The sequence below is a fragment of the Aquarana catesbeiana genome, linkage group LG11, assembly GCF_042186555.1.
Source record: "Aquarana catesbeiana isolate 2022-GZ linkage group LG11, ASM4218655v1, whole genome shotgun sequence".
Lineage (NCBI taxonomy): Eukaryota > Metazoa > Chordata > Amphibia > Anura > Ranidae > Aquarana > Aquarana catesbeiana.
This window is the reverse complement of record NC_133334.1, coordinates 43,155,672-43,174,915: the sequence shown is the minus strand read 5'-3', so window position 1 is coordinate 43,174,915 and position 19,244 is coordinate 43,155,672. Positions and strand designations below refer to the sequence as shown.

General features: G+C 42.4%; 1 protein-coding gene across 10 annotated transcripts in view; it reads right to left on the bottom strand.

Moving 5' to 3' along the window:
- SHANK2 (SH3 and multiple ankyrin repeat domains 2) overlaps positions 1-19,244 on the bottom strand; it is a 951,897-nt gene that overhangs the window by 420,774 nt on the left and 511,879 nt on the right. For all 10 annotated transcript variants that reach the window (XM_073604227.1, XM_073604226.1, XM_073604228.1 and 7 more), the window contains 2 exons: positions 15,768-15,925; positions 3,685-3,798 (listed from right to left, as the gene is read on the bottom strand). In XM_073604227.1, coding sequence (XP_073460328.1) covers positions 3,685-3,798; positions 15,768-15,925 — 272 coding nt within the window. The remainder of the gene's footprint in view (positions 1-3,684; positions 3,799-15,767; positions 15,926-19,244) is intronic.

Sequence of the window (19,244 nt, the reverse complement as noted above, 5' to 3'; positions counted from 1 at the left end):
TGCTGACCCCTATATCACTATTATGCCCTGTAGTGATGTAGAGCATGTATTTTCAGCCAGGGTAGCACTTGAAGACAGCAAAGATCAGTGGTATAGACGTCAGGAGAGGTAGGTATTAACTCTTTGCTTTGAAGGGAACCCCTTGCTAGAGTCACTTCAATAGAGCAAACAACTGGTGCGCGCTGACGGTGCTCACCACTTACACAGCGCTCCTGGTAGTGCACAAGTAATCAGTCTATGTGGAAAATTAGTCCCAAAAGTAGAACCCAAGTGTCAATGAAAATCCAAAAAACTCCTGCAGCTTCCAACATGAATCCATTCTCATGTAGGAAGAAAAAAGCACAAACAGGGCGCTGGAGTTAACGGAATAAGAGCACCACCATTTATTGGAACATAGCACACGTATATTGTCATACTTACATGGCTGCCATTCCTGACCACTCATCGAGCTGCTATAAGCCTGACTGTCATGTTTTTTTTTTATTCCATAATCATACTTACCCAGGTGGATGCAGCATCGATCCGATGCTGCATCTGTCCTTCGCCGCCTCTTCTCTGAGAAGCGAGCCACCAAACACCGCCGATGGCTCTGTTCTCTCAGATCCCCGAGCGGAGAGGTGCTGCCTATCAATCATCAGCTCTCCTGCTCTGCTCCTCCAAGCTCACTGGAGCACTGAGCTGTGGAGGGGTGGGGAGCGGCCATCTCAGCGGCTCGCTGAGAGGCTGAGACTGCCATCAGTCCAGGCACCTGGCGAATCCAGACTTCCAGAGTCGGGATGATGCTGTGACTTGACTGATCTGTGTGACGTCAGCAGAGAGCGGACTTCAGACCACTCTCTGCTAAAAACGGGTCACAGGAGAGCAAAACAAATTACACTCCTGTGACCCATAGGAGAAGCCCAGCCAAACGATCCCAGGCTGGACTTCTCCTTTAACACTGTCGGACATTTTAATACAGAACATGTATGCAGATCAACAGTTCTTTTTTTTTCTTTTCAACTCTTTATTTACCAAGAGGAAACAGTACGGAGATCTCAAAACAAATTAACGTCAGCATGTATAACATGGGGTACAACAGGAAGTGCCAGTAATAATGCATAATCCATGGCTAAATCAACAATAGCAAACAGGAGGTACCAGCAATAAGTTTGAGTATAAAACAATCCAATAGTTTGAGCATAAGTATAGCACAGTATTCAGGGGTTTATGTACCCTGATTTTTCAGAACAAACATTAAGGCATTAAGGGGTGATGGATAGGTGATAGGTGATAGTGGTGAGGGAGGATGAGAAAAAGAGAGGGGGGGAAAGAGAAAGGAGGGGAAGATGTGGTGAGGAAAGATTTGCTCTACTCCTTTAGACCTCCCAGTCTCCTGTGGTCATTTGGTCCTCCATCAAGAAAGTAGGGTTGGGTTTAGTGTACCAGAGATGCGTACTCCTCGGAGCCGAATTCATGCCAATAAAACCACCTTTTAAGAAATTTCTCCCTGAAGCTCCTCTCTGTTGCAACCAATTCCTCCATTTAATTTATTTCATTAACTTTTCTCAACCAGACATGATCGATGGTGCTTATGTTTGTTTCCAAAGAAGCGGGATGCAGCTTCTCGGCACAGTCACCAATATTGGTAGAATGGAACGTCTGTAGGTTTTTCCTGGGATAGTAGGGTGATGCAGTAGATAAAAGGCCGTGTGCCATGAAAGCTCCTAATCTGTGAATTTTTTGTGCAATGCGTCAAACATCAGTCCAGAAGTTGCAGAGGGAGCAACAGGACCAAAAGACATGGAGGAGTAGAGAGCCAACCTCATCTCTGCATCTCCAGCATAGATTAAAGCATTGAGGGAACATCTTATGGATCCGTGGGTGTGTAATACCAATGTGTAAGTAGTTTTAAGCCTAATTCTTAATATCTGGAACATATGGAGATTTTATATGTAAAAAGAAGAATCCCCTCAACCTGTTTATCAGAAAGAATATGTTTGAGGTCTCCTTCAGATGTAGGGTAACTTGAAATCCGCAGGAGAGAGGTGCAGGCCTATGTCAGCAAGATCATATGACATAGGGGGGAATGTTCAGAGCAGAGAAGTTCAAACGGGTTAATCAAAGGCGGGAATAATTCAGCACCCTAACTTAGGTGGCAGACAGTATGATAGAGGGCTATATCTGGTAGTGTCATGAGCCCCAGTAGTTTCAGAAGTTGCAAGAGTCTGAGGGAGTCTTGGGGGTTTATGTGACCAGAGAAAAGGAGGAAATTTTCTGTTTATGGCTTTAAGAAAGGAGCCCAGAATGTGGATTGGTAAAGCCTGTAAGGGATACAGCAGATGAGGCATAATATTCATTATGAGTATGCTGCATATTCTGAACCAGGAAAATGAACCTTTATGCCAAGCAGAGAGATTTTTCTTAATCATCGTGATCAGCAGTGTGCACGCTAGATGATACAAGTGACGTCAGTGACGTCAGTGAGGGAGTATAAGAACCAGGCAACTAGCATTTTCAGAATTAGGTCAGCAATGAAAGCCTTTGTATTTCTTTAGCAAAGTTTTCTTAAGATTACTGGTAGTTACTGCTGTGTCTGAGTGTTTAGAGCTTGCTACAGAATCTACAGCTGCATAAACCTCGACTTTTAGCCAAAATCCTTTCCTTTCAGTTTTGGAGAGATTGGGTTTAGGTTACTCTTACTTATATACCCCAAGGATTCACTTCAAACTAAATAGTACCATAGTCAGGATGTATGATCCTTGGTCACATATGCATGCCCACTAATATTCATATTCATGGCCAGTAGAAAAGTGCCCACCCCCTTACATTAATGGTCAATGAAGAAGGGTCCCTTACATTGTTGGTCACACTAAACAAAATGCCCTCTTATATTGTTGGTCAGTGGAAAAGGCCCCCTTACTTGTTGGTCAGTGTAGAAGGGCCCTATCACTTTCGTGGTTAGCAGAGAGGGTCTTCTTACTTGGTGGTCATTTTAGAAGGACCCCATTACACTGGTGGCCAGTGAAGAGGGTCTCATTACACTGGTGGTCAGTGTATAAAGGCTCCATCACATTAGTCATCAGTATAAGTGGGAAATCTGTCTGCCAATGCTCAAAGAACCCAATGCATTGTTGGGGGGTAACATAGTAAAGAAAAGGTTGCTCTAGAGCAGCAATGGCGAACCTTGGCAACCCAGATGTTTTGGAACTACATTTCCCATGATGCTCATGCACTCTGCAGTGTATTTGAGCATAGGAAATGTTGTTCCAAAACATCTGGGGTGCATAGGTTCGCCATAACTGATCGAGAGGATGTGAAGCTACATGATTATATACGTGAATAGTTCAGCCTTGTGCTGAAATAAATGGCGCCACAAGCTATCTTTGCCTGGTATGTACAAACTTATTTTTTTTTTTCTCAACATCAGCCTGCTAGTCTCATGACTTATATCGCACCTTTTCCAAGATGCATCTCATTCCCCCACACCTAATCACACACCACCTTCACATGAGACAAGGGCACATAGAAGGCATATCTAAAAATATACACAAACTATAACCTTGTCTTATATAACATCGTCTTACAACAATACAAAACCCATCCAGGACTCTAACAACACCAGTCATGTTATTTGATATGGAGATTTCAGTCCACCCAGAATACAGGGCTAGGGCAACACACAGATCGGAACTTGTCAATCCTTACCTTGCCGACCTTCACTTGGCTTGGGTTGGACCTCTTCCACACATTCTGCAGGAAACCACCCAATGTGCCCTCTAGCATTTCCTTCCCAGAATCCTCCTTCTCCAATGCTCAAAACTGCAGGAAAAATATTTTTTAATAAGATTTTTGAATAATGTTAAAAAAATCACATATGCTAACAGAAAAGACAGATAATCCAGACAATATTCCATATTACTAAAGCAGAAGTAAAAAAGGCAAATTATAACCCTGCAAGGGGTTCAAACAGAAAATATATCAAAGGAGATCTAAAAAAATAATTGAAAAAATTCCCTGGCATCAATAATTTCTAAAAGAGTGGATCCTTAGAAAGTTTTAAGGGTTGACTTACAAAAGGCAACTCAGCTGTTTGCTTTGCAAGAGAAGCTGCACTTTCCAAGGGGATTTTCCAGCAGCTTAACAAAATGAGATGAATCTCTGTTGACTTCCAACATCCAATCATGTTCAAGCAAATATACAGTTTTTTTTATTTTCCTTGCAGGCAGTTGGGTATCCTTTGCAAAGTGTAATGTCACCACATTCACTAAGCTCTGAGGAAAATTCCCTCGCACAGTTCAACTTCCCTTGCAAAGTGAATAGCCTATTCGTCTTTAGTAAATCAACTTCATCTAGACAGGTCAAGGGAGGGATAAATATTGAACTTCAGAATCTTTTTTTTCAGTTTTTAGTAGCATGGGAAAAAGCTACTAAGCCAGGAAGTCTCTGGCCTCAGTCTTTTTTTTTTAAAACCGATCCAGAACAAGCATGCAGCTAGCGAGGTCACCGGAACTGCTGAACTCCTAAACTACATACTTCAATTCAGTGGATATGCCTATCAGCCAAGAAGCTATCATTCTCAAAATGAGAATTGAGCAACAGCAACCCAATTAATTTCTCAATTAGAAGAGAGGTGTGGCCAAAGCTTTTTTAGCCTTACTTCTCTTGTGACCCAGAGTAAGATTATAGCAGGCTATTACCCTCTATAAGCTGACAGATCAGAGTTACTCTAGGCTCTGAAAAAATCCCACCAATATTGTCGGGATCCACCCAGCTGCCTCATTGACAGCTGGCTCCACCCCTCAGTGCGAGGCTGAGAGCTGGAGCCAGCTGCACCCACACACTTCTCAGCCTGGTGCTCCATTGAGCACTGCAGGAGCAAAGCAGAGAGCAATGACTGACAGTCAATGCTCTCCACTTCAAGCAGACTATGAGCTGAGCAATCAGCAGTCATGTGATTGCTCAGTTTTTAACTTTAGAGCGGATGTGGGACAGCTGCAGCAACACACCTATGCTGCAGCTTAGAGGTTAATATGGATGTTAGTTTTTTGCTTCCACTTCCCGCCCGCCCTATGGCGGATTGACGTCCGGGAAGTGGTTCTGTTATCCTGACTGGACGTCATATGACGTCCAGCAGGATAACATGCCGCAGCGCGCCCCCGGGGGCACGCATCGCGGCGATCGGTGGAGCGGTGTGTCAGTCTGACACACCGCTCCACCGATCTTGGTAAAGAGCCCCCGGCGGAGGCTCTTTACCACGTGATCAGCCGTGTCCAATCACGGCTGATCACGCTGTCAATAGGAAGAGCCGTTGATCGGCTCTTCCTCACTCGCGTCTGACAGACGCGAGTAGAGGAGAGCCGATCGGCGGCTCTCCTGGCAGGGATAAACAATCAGCGCAGCCTCCCCGCAGATCACCACACTGGACCACCAGGGATCGCCACTAGGACCACCAGGGAAGGGGCAACATGTGGATGGCCAGGTATGTACCCCATGGCCATCCACATGTGCCCAGTGTGCCAAATCTGTGCCAATCAGTGCCCACAAATGGGCACTGATTGGCACCATCATGTTGCAGTGATGCCCAGCAATGCCACCCTTAGGGGCATCACTGCAAACAAGCAGTGCCATCAGTGCCACCCATCATTGTCCATTCATGCCACCTGTCAGTGCCCATCCGTGCCCATCAGTGCCCATATATCAGTGCCCATCTGTGCCAACTATCAGTACCACCCATAAGTAACCATCAATGCCACCTACAAGTGCCCATCAATGCCACCTATGAGTGCCCATCAGTGCCGCATACCAGTGCCACCTATCAGTGCCCATCAATGCCACCTATCAGTGCCCATCAGTGCCGCCTATCAGTGCCCATCATCAGTGCCTGTCAGTGCCACCTCATCAGTGCCACCTCATTGGTGCCACCTCATCGGTGCCCATCAGTGCCGCCGTATCAGTGCCCGTCAGTGCAGCCATATCAGTGCCCGTCATTGAAGAAGAAAACGTACTTATTTACAAAAAGTTTTAACAGAAACAAAGAAAAACTTGTTTTTTTTCAAAATTTTCGGTCTTTTTTTATTTGTTGCGCAAAAAATAAAAACCGCAGAGGTGATCAAATACCACCAAAAGAAAGCTCTATTTGTGGGAACAAAATGATAAAAAATTTGTTTGGGTACAGTGTAGCATGACCGCGCAATTGTCATTCAAATTGCGACAGCACTGAAAGGTGAAGTGCCTGGTATTGAAGTGGTTAAACCCCAAACATCTCCTTTAATGTTTCCCTTTCAGGGGTATAAGCAGTATTTCTATTGATTTCTGAAATGGCAATAGGGCACCAAGTTGAAATGAATTTTGCCTTCTTCATACAAATGCATGCACTCAGAGACACGTGCACACATCTTGTAGCAGCCACTAAGGCAGGCCATAGAGGTGCAAAAGTTGCAAAGTTATTTCCTGCAATCATGGGTTTACGTCCCTGTCGGGAGAAGACAGTGATTATTGTGAGCGGCTGCAGAAGCCGCTAGCAATAATCGCAAGTGAATCCGGCAGGCTGATTGTACCCAAGTTGATCGATCAATCATCTTTGTACTTTCAGCCTGCCCACACATGATTCGAACCATCTATTGCTGGGCCAAAGCTTCCAGTTTGAGAGATGTTTGTCCTGGGCCCACCAGTGTCTTAACGCAGCCCTGATCGCAACACTGCTAAAGGGGTGCGATTTTACTTCAGCAAAGGCTTACAATGCACTGTGACATATTCTCAGACTCTGAACTTGGTAATCATAGGGGCTAATCACATTCGTTATCTTTGCACGCTTAGTAGTTTTTCAATCAGTTCCACTAGAACCTCTGATTCAAACAATGGTGTAATTTCTGATTCTCTTTGCAGCAGGATGGTTGATGAACCATTTATTCTAAATGCTATTCATCAAATCATGCTGGATTCACATTCACGGTGCAATTTTGTGTTGGAGCTAACGTACAAAAAGTTGCATCATCTCGGTGTAGCTACTATAGCACGTGTGTATTTTTTGGAGACCAACCAACACCCGAACAGATTAGATAAAATGACACTGCCCAGAATGGATGGCAGACAAATATACAGTAAAACCTTGGATTGCAAGCATAATTTGTTCCAGGAACATGCTTGACATACAAAGCACTTGTATATCAAAGGGAATTTCCCCTTAAGAAATAATGGAAACTCAAATGATTCGTTCCACAACCATTTATTCATAAGTCCTTCAGTTTATAGTCCATATAAAAAGATTATAGCAATCATGTGATAGGTTGTGTAACCATAAAATGTCCATCCACAAATAGAAGCCTCCACAAGGGGATTAGAAGCAAAATCCATCAGGAGCTACAGGGTATAAAAGAGAAGAGAGGCACCTCTAAATGTAGCAATATGGTTACATTTAATGAAGGTACAACATTTAGCAACTCACATGGTTGATGATTATAACAGGCACATCTAAGTATGCAGGTATCCGGGGGAAAGATGTCCACATAGATCATCCCCCGCACCGCCGGCTCTCACCGCTGCCAATCTGCAATCGTGACCGAGAAGACTACCCTGCAGTAGAGCGAACCGAAAGTGAGGCTTGAACTGCTCATGGAGCATAGCGTGAAAGGGATGACAGCAATGGCGGTGTGGAGGATGATTTATATGGACAGCTTTACCCCAGATGCCTGCATACTTAGATGTGCCTCTTTTATTCATCAACCATGTGAGTTGCTAAATGTTGTACCTTCATTAAATGTAACCATATTGCTACACTTATGGGTGCCTCTCTTCTTTTTTATACTTAGTTGTGACATGACACTACATGTATATCAAGACATCGCTTGTTATCAAGTCAAAATGTATTAAAAAATGTTGCTTGTCTTCAAAACGCTCTCAAACCATGTTACTCTCAAACCACGGTTTTACTGTATGTTTTACAGTTACATGATACTTAAAGGTGTCATTTGTAATACAACACTTGCATGCATGATGGTATGTCTGCAGAGCCCTAGTTTCAGGGTATAAAAATCGGTCAACCATTCCAAAGTTATTTCTAGGGTATGAAAAGGCTCTGCTGGGACAAAAAAAGAGCAATCAAATTGAAATTTCTTTTCTGAGGGTGACAACTGTGGAGCTATAATAAACTAAGGGTAAGGGTAATTAAGACTTTACTTTAATATATAACACTAAGGGCACAATTCACTAAAGGTTATTGCATGTGTTATGATGGTCACGTGACCACTTAAGGCATGCAATAATGAAAATGTAAATTCACTATTGCTCATATGCGGTATTTAGCACAAACACCAAAAACGCTTGTAAAATATTGCATAAAAAGGCATTAAAGCGTTCGGTGATGTGATGTCACAGGCCGCGTCCCAAAAAAAAAAAAAAAAAAATTAAAAGCCAGTAGCTATACATACTGCAGCTGCTGGCTTTTAACAATAGGACACTTACCTGTCCTGGAGTCCAGCAATGTTGGCACCGCAGCTGATGTTTCCAACAGCTGTCGGGTGCTGCCGCCGCCATTGTGGGAAAGGGTACCCAGCAGTGTAGCCGTATGGCTGCACGCCGGGAACCCTACTGCGTATGCGTGAGGCCCCGCTCCTCTCTCCTACTGGCCCGGTTACAGGGAGAGGAGGAGGGAGCCCCGCAGTGATGTCACAGGCCGCGTCCCGAACTCCCGGAAGTGGGAACAGGATACCTGTCAAAGACAAGCTATCCTGTCCCCCCTCCCCCCGGAAAGGTGCCAATTGTGGCACCGGAGGGGGAGAGGAGACAAATGAGCGGAAGTTCCACTTTTGGGTGGAACTCCGCTTTAAAGTCAGTTCACAGAAGGAAATAAATAAATACGGTAATTAGGTACTGGTCCAAGCTTGCGATAACTATGGCAATGGTCAGACCTCCCAGTGATTAAAAAAAAGTGCAAGCTTGAGCAGGTGTCAGCTAGATTTTAGCCAGGAGTTGTTTCTGGAGGCTGGCAGAAGCCATAACAAAGAGGATGGAGCCCATGGAATCCAGTCTTCTGGAATGTAAAGTAATGCAGAAGAGGAGGAGTAGGATAAGATCTCAAGTGGTCCTTTTAAAGGAAAGCAGCTTTAAGAGTGCACATTGCTGGATAAATTCACAGATGCGTATACCCTGCAGAAGTTTTGGTTGTCCAAGCCACTTATCATGGAGCTGTATACCCAACTCATAGGGTACCTTGAACCCTCAACACAGAGAAGCCATGCCATATCAGCCATGATTAAATTGCTGGCTGCCTTGGACTTTTTTGGAAAAGCATCATATCAGATGGTAGCTGGAGATTCCCATCTCCTCGGCTTTTTCATAATTGGATGATAGAAGTTAGCAGAGCTTCCCCCCATTCACTAAGATCTGGGGAAAATTGCCTTGGAAAGCTCAACTTCCCTCGAAAAGTGAACAGTCTATTTGCATGTAGTAGACTACAAACAGCCTACGTTGTACACCTGGATGATGAAAGACCATAGGGATGATCTACTAAAGGCAAAATAGGCTGTTCACTTCGCAAGGGAATTTTCCCCATAGCTTAGTGAATGTGGTTAAATTTCACTATGCAAAGAATACCCAATAAAGTGCAAGGAAATTTTAAAAGAAAAAAGAAAAAAGAAAAAAAAGCATTTTTCTTGCACATGATTAGATGATGGAAGTCAGCAGAGCTTAACTTCATTCACTAAGCTCTGGAGAAAATTCCCTTTCAAAGTGAACAATGTTTTTCCCTTTTGTAAATCCACCAATGGCTGCATAGCATTTCCCATGGCGGTTTCCCTGATAATGTTGTTGAAACGGCTGCTTGTCTCTGTTGGAAGCAGCATGACAACACAGAAGCACAATTAGGAAACAGGAACATTGTGCTGTCACCCTATAACAGGAAGTGTCTGAAGAAGGACCTTCACGGCAGGATCAACAGGTATTATTTTGGGGAAAAAACGCAAATTTTAAGATATTGAAAATGAGGTCTGAAATTACATTTACATATATTAAAGTGCAAGTCCAAGCAAAAACCATCTCTAAACCTGCTTTCTGACACATTCTAAACCTAATCTATCTAACCCTGTAAAGCAAAAACCACTGTACTTACTAATTCTGCAGCCGTTCCGGTCTGGTTTCCAGCGGCAGAAGCTGTGTGCAGGAGAGGACCGACAACAGCTGTGAAATGGCTGGAAAGTGATGTCACCCATAGAGATACCATGGGGCTTCCGTTGTTGGCTGCCTCTCCTGCACCCACCCCCACACTGAACCTGCTGCTGACAGCTGATGCTGGGATCGGATCGAATTGGCGGCAGAATAGGCAAGTATAACAATTTTTGCTTTACAGGGTTAGATAGATTAGGTTTAGAATGTGACAGAGAGCAAGTTTGGCTGAACTTCCACTTTAACCTTATACGAGACTTTATTGATTAGGTTGACACACACTTGTGTGATTCTTATTTTCTGCATGTTCACATATTTGAATGAAAAAAAAATAAAAAACTACATACAGGAGCAGGATTTTTAATATGTTACACTCAATTGTAAAATGATAGAAGGACCTTTTCCATGTGTATACCTCATATACACTCATATTTTATAACTTTTTATAAATATAAATACAATTTCAGAACGATACATTTTTGTTACAGGAAAACTCAAAAAAAGACCAATTTAGTCTTAAATACGCAACAAATATATCACAATAAAGAAAATAAAACATTAGGGCTTTAACAGGGATTGTCACACTTGCTTTCAGTAGATTTAATCTGTATGGCAGCTATTAGTGTAATTCTTTTCTATGCAACAGTTTTCATAACGGCCCCCAATGATATCAATAAGCAGAAGTCCAATGTGCACTGCCAATTTCCAGGTAGGGAAACAGCAGTGCCAGAATAGCCTTTCCTTGGCCTTCTGATATGGGTGACATTTCTGAGATTCCAGCATTTCACAATATGACTGATGGGCTTCTAATCAAACAGTACACTTCATTTCATTAATCAAGGCCTAATCTGCCAAAGCCATCTGCTCAAAAATAACATCGAGCCTCATCTTTTCTCATTTCCTTTCCAAACCGCTCATTACACATGACAGACAGCTCTGTTCTCTATAGCGGGAGCGGCTATATGACAGCCTATAGAGGAACGAGCTGTGCTGGCAAACACAGAAGCAAATGCTCTTGTGTATGGGATCAGGTTCTCGGTGAATGACTATTATTTGCTTAGTAAGCCATCAAAGAATCAAAGGAAAAAAAGTCAAGATCAAAGGTCTCTGCAATAGAAGAACTCATACTAACCTCTCTGACCTCGTCCTGTGTCTCCTGCCTTCCACTTATTCCAGCACTGCAGCCTCTGTAACATTGTCCATAGATGGCTCCTTTTTTTTTTTTTTTGTTCAGCGTCCATCTATGCAAGCAAAGTGAATGAAGGAATCCCCCTGCCAGGACATTGTATTCTGACAGCAGAGACTTTCCGCTGTCAGAATACACTGATCAGCATCTGCAGCCGTTGATCAACAAAGGTTTTCCAGCTTGTCTGTTTGACAGAAGTCAATTTAACTATCAACTTCTGTTGAATAGGGATAGCCACACTTAGATCGAAATGTAGCTGGTCCCTACTGAAACAGGCAAATTTTGATCATCTACAGTCAGCTTAAAAGGAGAAATAAGGCCAAAGCTATTTTGGCTGTACTTCTCGTAAGGATCACAGGAGTGCAGTTACTTCTGCGGCTAACAACACTTAGCCATTCCAGGCTCTGGATGGATCCCGACTTTACAGTTGGGATCCACCCAGGTGCTTGGAGCGGCAGCTGGCTCAGCCTCTCAGTGAGCCACTGGGAGACTGAGCCAGCTGCCCCCCCCCGCCTCCCTCTGCAGGCCAGCGTTCCAGTAAGCGCTGAAAAGACAGAGCAGAGAGGCGGTGACTGACAGTCACAGCTCTCTGCTTAGAGCAGAGGAGAGAACTGCACGTTCAGCTGTGTTTGATCGCTCATTTCTCACTACAGAGCTGGCGGGGGACAGATGCTGCATCCTCCTAGGTCAGTAAAAATGTTTTTTTTTCCTAACCCCATACTTCAAGACTCTTCGGCACTCAACACTTCCAGGAGCGTCAGATGTCCAATGTGCGTGTGATAGCGCTGGACCAATATAAGTGAGGCTTAGTTTTGATGGATATACAACGGAATGCACCTTCCTTCAGATTAGCTGATCCGTAATGAAGGAATAGTGTGGAAGGACTTTGTTCTGGTCTTAGAATGCTACTTCTTTGATCACAACAAAAAAGAGCCTTCGGCAAATAATAAGCTGTGAGGTGGATATTGGGGGGCAGCTAGTACAAAGGTTCTTATCGCTTAGAGGTCTTTTTAAAGTTTATTAGTTAACAGCATTAAAATACAGAAAACATGCTTCGAGGGAGAGGCCTTCCCTTTCCCCTTCTCCCTCCCTTCTCTTTTAGAATCATGATGAGATGAAAAAGGAGATTTATGGAAGGGATTTGATAAAGAGTGTGAAATATTAGGCTACTTTCACACTGAGGCGCTTTACAGGCGCTATAGCGCTAAAAATAGCGCCTTTAAAGCGCCTCTCCTCTCACTCCAGTGTGAAAGAGTACTCTCACACTGGAGCTGTGCGCTGGCAGGATGCTCAAAAAAGTCCTGCGAGCAGCATCTTTGAGGCGCTGTAGGAGCGGTGTATACACCGCTCCTACAGCGCCCCTGCCCATCAAAATCAATGGGCAGCGACGGCAAAGTGGCACTTTGCAGGTGCTTTAAACCCTTTGTTCAGCCATTAGCAAGGGTTAAAAGTGCCCCGCTAGCGGCCGAAAAGCGCTGAAAAAGCGGTAATGACACTATGAATTGCTGGCTGGGTGTCAGATGGCTGTGTCTCCCTGCTATGGCCCCATCATCAATCCCTTACGTCATTGCTGTGTACTGTACTGATGCAGGATACTGACGCAGGGGTGAGGAAAGAACCATGGCACAAGGTGGGGGACCCAAACATCCAACAATCTGGAAGTGTTGACTGTTGAGAGTCTTCCAGAGGCTGCAGTGCTGGATGTAGTTGAAGGTAGGAGAAAAATGCTCCTGGGGGGCTGAGTGCAGAAGATTCTCCTATTGCAAAGAGCGTTTTTGATTTTTTGGTAACCTGACAGGATCCTTTAAAAAAAAAAAAAAAAAAAACCCCAAAAAGTATAAAATTGGTGACCGGAAACTTTTTTTTTAACACCTTCTTACAATTAATTATCCCCAATTTACTCTTTCATCTCCCTGCCTTTCTTTAGCTTTTGTTCTAAATGTTTTTTAAATTATTACGGTTCATATGAAATTTGCATTTCTTTCACTTTATTCCTTAGTTTTTGTTGTGTAAATGATTAAAAAAAGCTTAATGTAGCTTTAATGTAATTTAGAAAAATATTTGGGGTAAAAAAAATACCGGTCAAATTGTAGTAATAAGTGCTTGTTATTTTGAAAATATCACTGGTCAAGCAGTATTTTTGTTTAAACTTTTTTGTCTTTAACCGCTTAGCACCAGCGCCTCCCGGTCCTTTAAGAGGTTTATGATGCCAGATGGTGGGGCACGGCTTAAGATCACGTGATTGGCTGTCATGGCGGTCACGTGGTCCAAAAACACACACCTGTGTTGACAGCAATTCATGCAAATATGTGGCCCCTCTGCGCTAAGGACCAGGAGCCGAGAGGCCGCATATTTGCGTACGGCCGCTGCCAATGGGTTAAAATATATAGGATATTAAAGGGGAAGTATGGGATAGGCTGACGTATGGGATAGGGATGAAGCTATAACTTTCTTTTTTTTATTCTTTAGTTATCGAAAGACATAGGCCTAACAGTTCAAATCATTTAGTCAATATAAAAAATAAGGCAACTCAGACACAGCTGAGAGATCAAAGAAAGGTCAGCATGTATAGTCAAACAGACGGAGACGAGGGGATTAATGACCTGCGGTAACAGGGAGGCCCACAACGATAGAAATTCACCAGGTAGAGTAAAAGCGGGCCTTCACATTACAATCCAAGACACCCGAGCTGGCTGCCTGCCTGCCACGGAGGACTAAACCCATAAAAAAAAATATGTTTTTTGTGGATAAATACAGTATTTAAAAAAGAATACGAGCAAAGGTAAAAATCAAGAGAAATAAAAAATGGAGGGAGTAAAAAGAAAAGGAGGGGGGGTATGCTCCAGGAAGAAGAGAACCAAGGTCATACGAGGATAAGTACAGTAAAGTAAACCGACCTGTAACGTTCCAGGCTAAAGCCTACTATTTGCGGACTTGTGGGGAGTCAGGGCTGCCAAGAAAACGGTCCCTCCTTTTGTTTTTCCAGCAGGGGGACTTCATATATCATTTAGGTTCCTGTAACGGTCCATTTGCTGTTTGAAGGTTCAGTGGGGGCGGTTAAAACTTCAGCAATCCACCCCTCTTTCTGTCCTTCCTCCATTATAAGATATGGCCATGGCTACTGAACAGGTAAACAAGTTTAGGCACTGTGCTATACCTGTGCATAGTGGAAAGTACATAAGTGGTATAGACATGGCTAGATTTAGGGGGAGGTGTTGGGGAGGGCTGTGCTCCCCCCTATCCTTCATGAAAGCTGTGCCCATTGGGCTCCGTCTCACATCCCCGTACTGTGCACAGTACTGAGCACAGGCAGCACATCTCCTCTTCCCTAGCACAGCTTAGATTGATTCCCTTAAAGGCAGCCTCTGTCTGCACACTGTGTAGCTGCACAGCTGTTTTTATCTGGGGACTTTACAGGCCAGAACTGCAGCATAGCAGGCAGCTACACAGTGTGCAGATGGAGGCTGTCTGTAGGAGAATCCATCTGAGCTCTATGCTGTGTGAGAGGAGGGAGAAGGAGAGCAGACAGCCCACAGCCAACATCAAACAAAGGAGAAGAAAAGGATTTTCTATCCCGACAACATTGTCGGCATAAGAATCCAGAGAAGACTGTAGCCCCTCCCACAGGAAGGGTGTACTTCTCAGACGGCTGGACAGATTTGCATGTATTAGCAGCTCACAGGGAATAGGATGAAGCTAAAAAAGGAAATCCATACTTCGCTTTTAAATAAAAGATCTTAAAAAAAAATCCCAGTTTTTGGTAAAAAAATAAAGACAAAAAAACAATATATGCCTCACACATCATAGGTATTAAGTTATTTATTCATTACAAGTGTTTATATAATGCCAACAATTTACGCAGCGCTTTACATATTGTACATTCATATCAGTCCTTGCCTTCAAGGAGCCAATTTAGACAGAAGCCAATGAACCTATTAGTACATCTTTGGAACATAGGAGGAAATCAGAGGACCCATAGCTGAAAAGTGAAAATTGTTCTGGTGATCAATCGGTTTAAAATAATAAATTATAAAATGGATTGTAAGCAATTTTTTTGTTTCCAAGAAAAGTTGTCCTTTAATATTCTACTCTATTTAATATTAAATTTTCCTTTAAAGTTAGTGTGTATGCATGTCCAAAAACCTTTTTTGTTTTCAGTTTCACATAAAGTGGGAAGGGTTAGAACAAGTCAAGTTTTTAATAATATGTCCTCACTGTCACAGAGGTGTAAAGTAATAAAAGACTCAAAATATTACAGCTTTCACCAGAAAAAGAGAAGATGGTATATCTTCCAATGGGGACGCCTGTTCCAGTGCTAACTGTTATAGAGAGGAATTCCCCTCACTTAGCAGATATCTTCTAACTTTCTGTTGTGTCTCCAGGACTGGGGGTGAAGGGAAATCTCCCTGACATGACGCATATGATGTGTCTAGTGGAAACATACCTCTTATCCGGTCCCCCTTGTAAAGGGGAATCTCGCCTTCTACTTGAGGTTGATACGGTTTCACCACAACAAAATGCCTTCCAGGAAGAGCACTGTACAGCTTTCGCTTTGGTCCCTGATAATCCCCAGTAGAGGCCGCTTCCTTGTTGGCACCAGGACTGAAAAATAACAAATAAAACACATATTTCATAACTGTTCTAGCAAAGAAACTTCAAGTGCATTTCTGATAGAGTATCTGAAATCTATCTTCATATTACTGTAACACAATACTAACTACAGAAAACAAAATAGATAGAATGGAAACTGGTTCAGTGTGAGACACTCAGATTGTACCGCACTGTGTTGTGATGTCAACTAGACACGTGCAATTAGTTCCGAATATCCGAAATCACGAATTTCCAAATTTTCAAATTTTCGAATTTCGAATTTCCGGATTTTCGGAATTCAAAAATGTGAAAATTTGAAAATCTGAAAAAAAGAAAAAAAAACACAGTAAAATTCGAAATAATAACTAACTATTATGCTGCATACACACAAGCGGAGTTGCTAAACTCGGCATTTCCGACGGAAAGCTTTAGAACATGTTCTATATCTGAGTCCGTCGGAAATGCCAACAGAAAAAGTCAGATGGGGCATACACACGGTCGGAATGTCCGACCAAAAGCTCCCATCGGACTTTTTCTGTCGGGAAGTCCGGCCATGTGTACGCGGCATTACATTATAGGTATTGGAATTTCCTTTCAAATTTGGCTGTTTGTGAACGTAACGAGTACGAATTTATTAGAAGTTACGAATTATCTGAAATAACGAATGCCGCATATAACGATCTAATAATAATAAATAACAATAATAATAATAAAACCTTTTTATTATTATTATTTATCAATTTGTTCCATTCCATTTGTTTAGATGCGGCATTCGTTATTTTGGATAATTCGTAACTTCAGATAAATTCGTATTCGTTATGTTCACAAACAGCCAAATTTGAAAGGAAATTCCAATAGCTATAAATTTAATAGTTAGTTATTATTTCGAATTTTACTGATTATCTTTCTTTTTTTTCCGATTTTTGAACTTTTGGATTTTCGAATTTCCAAATTCCGAATTTCCGGATTTTCAGAATTCGAAAATTCAAAAATTCGTAAATCTGAAAAAAAAGAAAGAAAATCAGTAAAATTCAAAACAATAGCTTTCTTTTTTTTCAGATTTTCGAATTTTTGAATTTCCGAATTTTCGAGTTCTGAAAATCTGAAAATTCGGAATTTGAAAATTTGAAATCTGAAAATTCTGAAATTTTAAAATCCGAATTTTCAGATTTCCGAATTCCGAATTTTCAAATTTCTGAATATCTGAAAAAAGTAAAAAAACATATGAAACGAAAACGAATACATTTTTTTTCAGTGCACATGTCTAATGTCAACCTAACATGTTTTCAGGCACTGGGTGCTAGAGGATGAGGCACATTTAATGCAAGACACTCAGGTTCTAGTGCGCGCTGCACTATCAATCTAACATAATTTCAGGTAGTGCATGCCAAAGAATTAGACCCCATTCACACTTGTGCAACTTGCCATGCGACTTTGGACCCCAAAATGGCACCCCATGTTTTCCAATGAGTACCGTTCATATCTGTGCAACTTAAAGTCACAGCGACTTTAAAGTAGTTCCTGCAGTACTTTGGTATGATTTTTTTTCAGACTTGAGGGCCATTGACTTCAATGTAAACCCTAAGATGTTCAGCCAGTTTAGGAGAGAAGAGCGGTAGTGTACTTCAATAATCTGTTGATACACGTCCATACTGCCAACAGCAGGCTGGCAACACAGAAAGCTACAAAGCTGTGGGCTCTGGGCTAGTTTATATTACTGTTGCTCTCTGAAAAGTCATCTGCATTTCAGATCGTTCTTCAGAGGGCATTTGACAGGCGGCGAGAAGGCATATCACCTCTTCACTGCCTGCTGCAACCTCTTGAACACTGCAGTAGCACCCTAACTGCGAGCATTGCAGGCAGTCGTGGGGCATCCCTATTCAGTATAAGTACTGCCCAGTCACCGTGACAACAGGGATTTCTGCTGCACCGCAACGCCACGGCATATGAAGACTTTGCAGCAAAAGAGGTAGCTCTGGTCAGGCATGAATGCAGACTTATCCTAGGTTAAAAATGAGTGCTGCTGCGTAATCATGTGTTTTTCAGTGCATTTTTACACAATTTATTTTATGTTTTCTTGCCAAAAATGCACCATAAACACATGTACATGCATTTTTCATGCACTCCTATTAATGTCCATGGAACCCAAAATGCACCAAAAGAAGCACCTGCAACTTTCAAAAATCGCACTGCACCATGTTGCATTGATATTAATGGACACCATTAAGAATATTGTGATTTCCCATGTTGTGAATTGCAGTGCAACGGCAGACACAGGAGAAATGCTTAGTGTGAATGGGGCCTTAATGATACTGTAAAGCTCAATTTCAGACAGATATTAAAGATAAATATATATAGTCAGGTTGAAAAAAGACACAAGTCCATCTAGTTCAACCAAAAAAAAAAAAAAAAATACAATCCCATATACACAATCCTTCACCCACAGTTGATACAGAGGAAGGCAAAAAACCCCAAACAAAGCATGATCCAATTTGCTACAGCAGGGGAAAAAATTGAGTTTTGGCAATAAAATCTAAAAGCCGATTGGTTTCCATGCAGAGCTGCACCAGATTCTGTGTGCATCAGTTTTAGTCAGGCCTGGTTCACACCTATGTATTTTTCGGTGTGTTTTCAGTTTTGCAGAAACGCACTACAGTCCATTTAACCTGGGTTCCTATGGGTCACATTCACATCTGTGCGTTTTCCACCAGTGTGCGTTTTTTGGAAAGGGTCAAGGACTTTTTTTTTCCCGCAGCAGGTTGCGTTTTTGGTTGCATAGACTTCAATGGAAATGCAGAGGAAACACATCAAAAATGCAGTACTTGCGTTTCTGCCGGTTTCTCCTGCAAGACAACAGACACCTCCCAAAAACGCCAAATGCAGTAAAACATGTCCATGCACACAGTGGTGTTTAGCTCTGTAATTTAGAGCGGAGTTCAGCAACATAAAAACAATCCTGCTTTGGAGATATTTTTTTAGCGTACTTTATGCCTATACGCACGTTAATGTATTCCGATGGAAAAAGTGGAGTGGATGAAGAATTACATGCCTTAAGATGCTGTACAGACATTTATGTGTCTAAATGTGCATACTTTATGCATCATTACATGTGTTTTTTACATTGTCTGTTTCTACCAAATTCTGGTAGTCATATATCCAGGGTATATGTGAGTATTTTAATTATACCCCTGTGCATGAGCCCATCCTGTCAAGTCAGAAGTCTTAAGACCCCTTTCACACTGAGGCACTTTGCAGGTGCTATAGCGTTAAAAATAGCGCCCGCAGAGCGCCCTGAAACAACGACTCCATTCACTCCAGTGTGAAAGCCCGA